General features: G+C 32.0%; 1 protein-coding gene across 4 annotated transcripts; it reads left to right on the top strand.

The window, feature by feature from the left end:
• On the top strand, nucleotides 1,937-3,785 carry LOC107625918. 4 transcript variants are annotated; one of them, XR_002357971.1, is made up of 3 exons: nucleotides 1,937-2,281; nucleotides 3,109-3,270; nucleotides 3,391-3,686. XR_002357971.1 is itself a non-coding variant. In XM_021116295.1 (2 exons), the coding sequence occupies exons 1-2, from the start codon at nucleotides 1,965-1,967 to the stop codon at nucleotides 3,407-3,409; spliced, it is 336 nt and encodes a 111-aa protein (XP_020971954.1). In that variant the 5' UTR covers nucleotides 1,937-1,964; the 3' UTR covers nucleotides 3,410-3,785. The 4 variants fall into 4 exon arrangements, 2 of the variants coding, with proteins under 2 accessions (XP_020971954.1, XP_020971955.1); XR_001617429.2 differs by lacking the exon at nucleotides 1,937-2,281 and adding an exon at nucleotides 2,287-2,343 and having other exon boundaries at nucleotides 3,391-3,688; XM_021116295.1 differs by lacking the exon at nucleotides 3,109-3,270 and having other exon boundaries at nucleotides 3,391-3,785.

The raw sequence follows: 4,259 nt of genomic DNA, 5'->3' as shown, positions 1-4,259 counted from the left end.
ATGATTATACAACTTTGATAATATTTAAAAAGTGTTATTAAAATAATGTTTTTTAATTTAAAAATATAAAGTATTACAAAAATATAAAACCTATAAATTTAAGTCTAGCAACAATTTTTAAGTATTGTCAAATTAAAATTGTATATCTATCGTATCCTCATTAATAATAATTTATCCGACACTATAACTTGTTGACAATATTCATTTCATAAAATATAATTAAAGAAAATACATTCCGTTTGTGATGTGATTCACAATATATTATCCCAAATCCGAAAGTCAGAAATGTAATATATAATAGTGACTTAATGAGTTTACAAATGAAGCCATGTAAGCAAGTTAAGCAAAGGTAAACAAATTATTATAAAACTTAATGGATCAATACGGATAAGGTACAGTGAGGTGTTCCTAATACACTCTATAAAATAAGTGATTCAGTATTATATTAAGATGTTGATGAAATGCGGGAATAATTAAGGTGGTGAGAATCAAACCAATCAATAAATTAATAGAGTAAATGATTTAATAGTTTAGTGATTTAATTGAGGTTGAATTAATTAAATTGGTTTAATTAAATATATAATAAAATTATTAAAAATTTAATATATAATTTTAAATATTTAAATTCAATAAATTATTCATAATTTATTATTAAAAATTTGTAATCAATTTCAAACATAAAAAATTTATAACTTAAAATGACTTCTCAAACAAGTAATTGGATAAGAAAAAAAAAAGAGAGAAAATTTCTTGCATAAATGAATTTACGATTTTTCTATGTGACATTTTAGATTCCGCTCCTTTTCCATTTCATACAACAAGAGATACAAAAATATTATGTGAAGCGCACCCCTTAACATGTTCTAACAAACACAAACAATCAAGATGAGACTCTTAATATTTAAAGCACAAAAAGGTGATTATTACCATAACAATGCACCAAAAGAGCTTAGTCAAACGGAAGGCAGATTTATCATTAATTATTATATTTTTTTCTTATTATAGCTCTTTTCAAAAATCACTATAACAACATATATATATCACTTTGTGTTGTTCCATCTACAAGATACCATCAATAACAATACAAATTATATACAGTAAAGTAAAATAAAATCCCAGCCAACAAAAAATACACATTCTCCAAATTAATCAAATTGAACTTATCACTATTTTTTACAATTATATCAACCACCAGAATCTATTTTGTTCACCAACCAAAATTCAAAATCTAAAATAGTAAAATACAGCAATTTAAAAATTAGTAATCATTATAATTAACAATTAAAAAAATTAAAGTTAAATTAAATTACTGAAGAATTCAAGCAGAACACGCAGAAGAAGAGGGAATTGAATATCAAAATAACATAATCATCAAAAGATCAGAATAACATAATCAATCTGAGTAATTCCACAACGGCAAAAGAGAGACGTTTGTACTTTGCACGACAAGAATAGAGACGACAACGCGACGACGACGGGGATAGAGACGCCAACAACAGTTCTGAACCAACCTTCTGGAGACGCGACGAAAAGAGCAGACCTTCGAGTTGTCACCGCTAACGCTGGTATGGTGGGGCTAATGGTGACTGCTAGGGGTGTTCAAAACCGATCCGGACCGATCTAAACCGATCAACCGAACCGAAAAAACCGAAAATCAAATAAACCGAAAACCGAATAAACCAAAAAAAATATATTTTGCTGTTTTTGTTGCGGTTCGGTTCGGTTTTCGATTTTGATTATGAAAATTCCAACCGAACCAAACCGAACCGGTATATTAAAAACCTTAAAAAACCAACCCACCCCACCCCCAAAACGTGCGTGATGCACCATTATTTCGTGGTATTCATTGATAGTTTAGAACTATACCTGCAACGATAATTTATTGTGAAATTCTAAACCATACAAAAATCCGATCATCAGTGCGTGACCTAATCCCCCCACCCCCAAATCCCCAATCACCCCAAATGGCAAATGTAAACCTAGCTCTATTCTCTCAGTCTCGCACTCTTGCACTCTCAGTCTCGAGCTCGAAGCCCTTCCTCCCACCACCTAGCAGCGCCGTAGAAGCCTTCTTCCCAGCGCCACCGAAGCCTTCTTCACAGCGTCGCCGAACCTTTCCTCCTCGCGGACACCACCATCGATCCCCAGCCAACACCACCCTCGCGGAGTCGCGGTCGTCGACACACACCGGCGCCACCCCCAGCACCGTTTCTGGCCACCCGCAGCACCGAGCCACCCAGCACAACACCACCGAGACATGGAACCCGAGCCTCCGAGTTAGGTATGTAATTATTTAAATATTCACAGCACCACCGAGACATGGAACCCGAGCCTCCGAGTTAGGTATGTAATTATTTAAATATTTATCATACCGCTCTTCAGTCTCTGAACTAACTTCATCATTGTTAGATTCTTCTATTAACTAGAAAAGGAATTTAAAGGTTCAACATAAAAAAAAAGGTAGAGAGCCAACAGAGGTAGTTGTTTATGGTGAACAAGAACAAAAAAAAGTTATTGTCATCAACATAATAATCCTGTGATTTAGGTGTTCTTTGATCCAAACTCATAATGCATAATTATAAGAACAAATAAGTAGTTGATATAGATTAGACAGTTATTGAGCACAACAGAACATCCATCCATCCTGTTCTAGTTTCAAAGATCTTGCAACAATAATACATGAATTAAGTAATTTGTTTGATTATTTTACTTGTTATTGATTAATTGATTTCATTGTTGCTGGTTGTATTTTTATTGCTGGTTCAGTTCATTGTTTTATTTGTTTTTCATTGTTTAGGAAAATTCATTGTTTTATTGCTTTACTTGTTATTGATTCATTGTTCTGATTGCTGGTTCATTGATCATTGTTCATTTTATTTGTTGTTCTATTTTTATTTTATTTGTTGTTGTGTTTATGCTCTTGATTTTGTACTATTGCTATATTATTATTATTATTATTATTATTTGTTACTCTTTATTTGTTGTTGTGTTTCTGCTCTTGGTCATTGTTTAATTTATTTGCGGTTGGCTTGTTCTTGATTCTATGGTTGAGTTGTTGATTCTGATTTAGTTTTTTAATTTTGAAAATTTTGTTCTGTTTTGATTTAGGAAAATTCTGGTTTAGGGTTGATTCTGAACTTTTTAGTTTAGAGAAAGACTTTGGAAGAGTTAAGGTAAAAATGGGGCTGACTTTCACGAAGCTGTTCACCATTATATGATTGATGAGAAGCTCCTGAAATTGAACAATGATGGCCTAAGATTGATGAGAAGGTGTAAAAGATTCACCATTATATGATTCTGACCATTTATTTTATACTTTTTCATAACCTCTGTTGCATATAATATGTTTGAAACCATTTTATGTAATTGTTGGGTTTACTTGTGCTGCAGGCGGATATGTACAGCTTAGGTGAAAGAGGAAGAATTTGTGAAATTGGTGCACCACATGAACATTTTTGGAATTAGTTTGGTTGTATTTTTTACTTAGTTTGGTTTTATTTCTTGATTCAGTTTGAAATTGATGCACCATTTTTGCAAAATTTTTGGAATTAATTTGATTGTATTTCTTGATTTTCTTGATTAAGCTCAGGTTGATCATTGTTCTATCTGTTTTTGCTAATCTTGTAACAAAATTTTTAATGATTTTAATTTATATTACTTCTACTAATTTGTTAGTGATTTATAAGTTGATCATTGTTCCATCTGCATCTACTGGTTTTGTAAAATTGTTAATTATTTTAGTATCCTAGATATGATTTGATGATTAGAATAGGAAAGGTTTTCAAAACAATTTAAAAACCGAACAAACTGAACCAAACTAAACCGAATTTAATTGGTTTGGTTTGGTTCAGATAGACTTAATAAAAAAACCGAACCAAACCGAACTGCACTATTAATATAACATTGGATCGGATGACTTTTCATTAAAAAACCGAACCAAACCGCACCGCAAACACCCCTAGTGACTGCTTTGCTTTGGTGATTTCCTCTGATAGAGTTAGAGTTCTTCGAAAGGGAATTTTGCATTTGAGAGAGAAAAAGATAGGGAGGGGTGCAGGGTGTTGCGTGTTAGGCTTCGGTTGTTTTTTTTTTTTGGAATAAAACGACACCGTTTTTAAGAATAGGATTGCGAACCAAATTTTTAAAAAATTCGAATAGTTCGGTTTACTGATCAACGGTCAATTCGGCCAATTTTTTACAAAATAATTTTAGAAGTCAATTGAACTGACCAAAGAATCAATTTTTGATTAATCCAATCG

The sequence above is a fragment of the Arachis ipaensis genome, chromosome B02, assembly GCF_000816755.2.
Source record: "Arachis ipaensis cultivar K30076 chromosome B02, Araip1.1, whole genome shotgun sequence".
NCBI lineage: Eukaryota > Viridiplantae > Streptophyta > Magnoliopsida > Fabales > Fabaceae > Arachis > Arachis ipaensis.
This window is presented reverse-complemented; position numbering and strand designations above follow the sequence as displayed.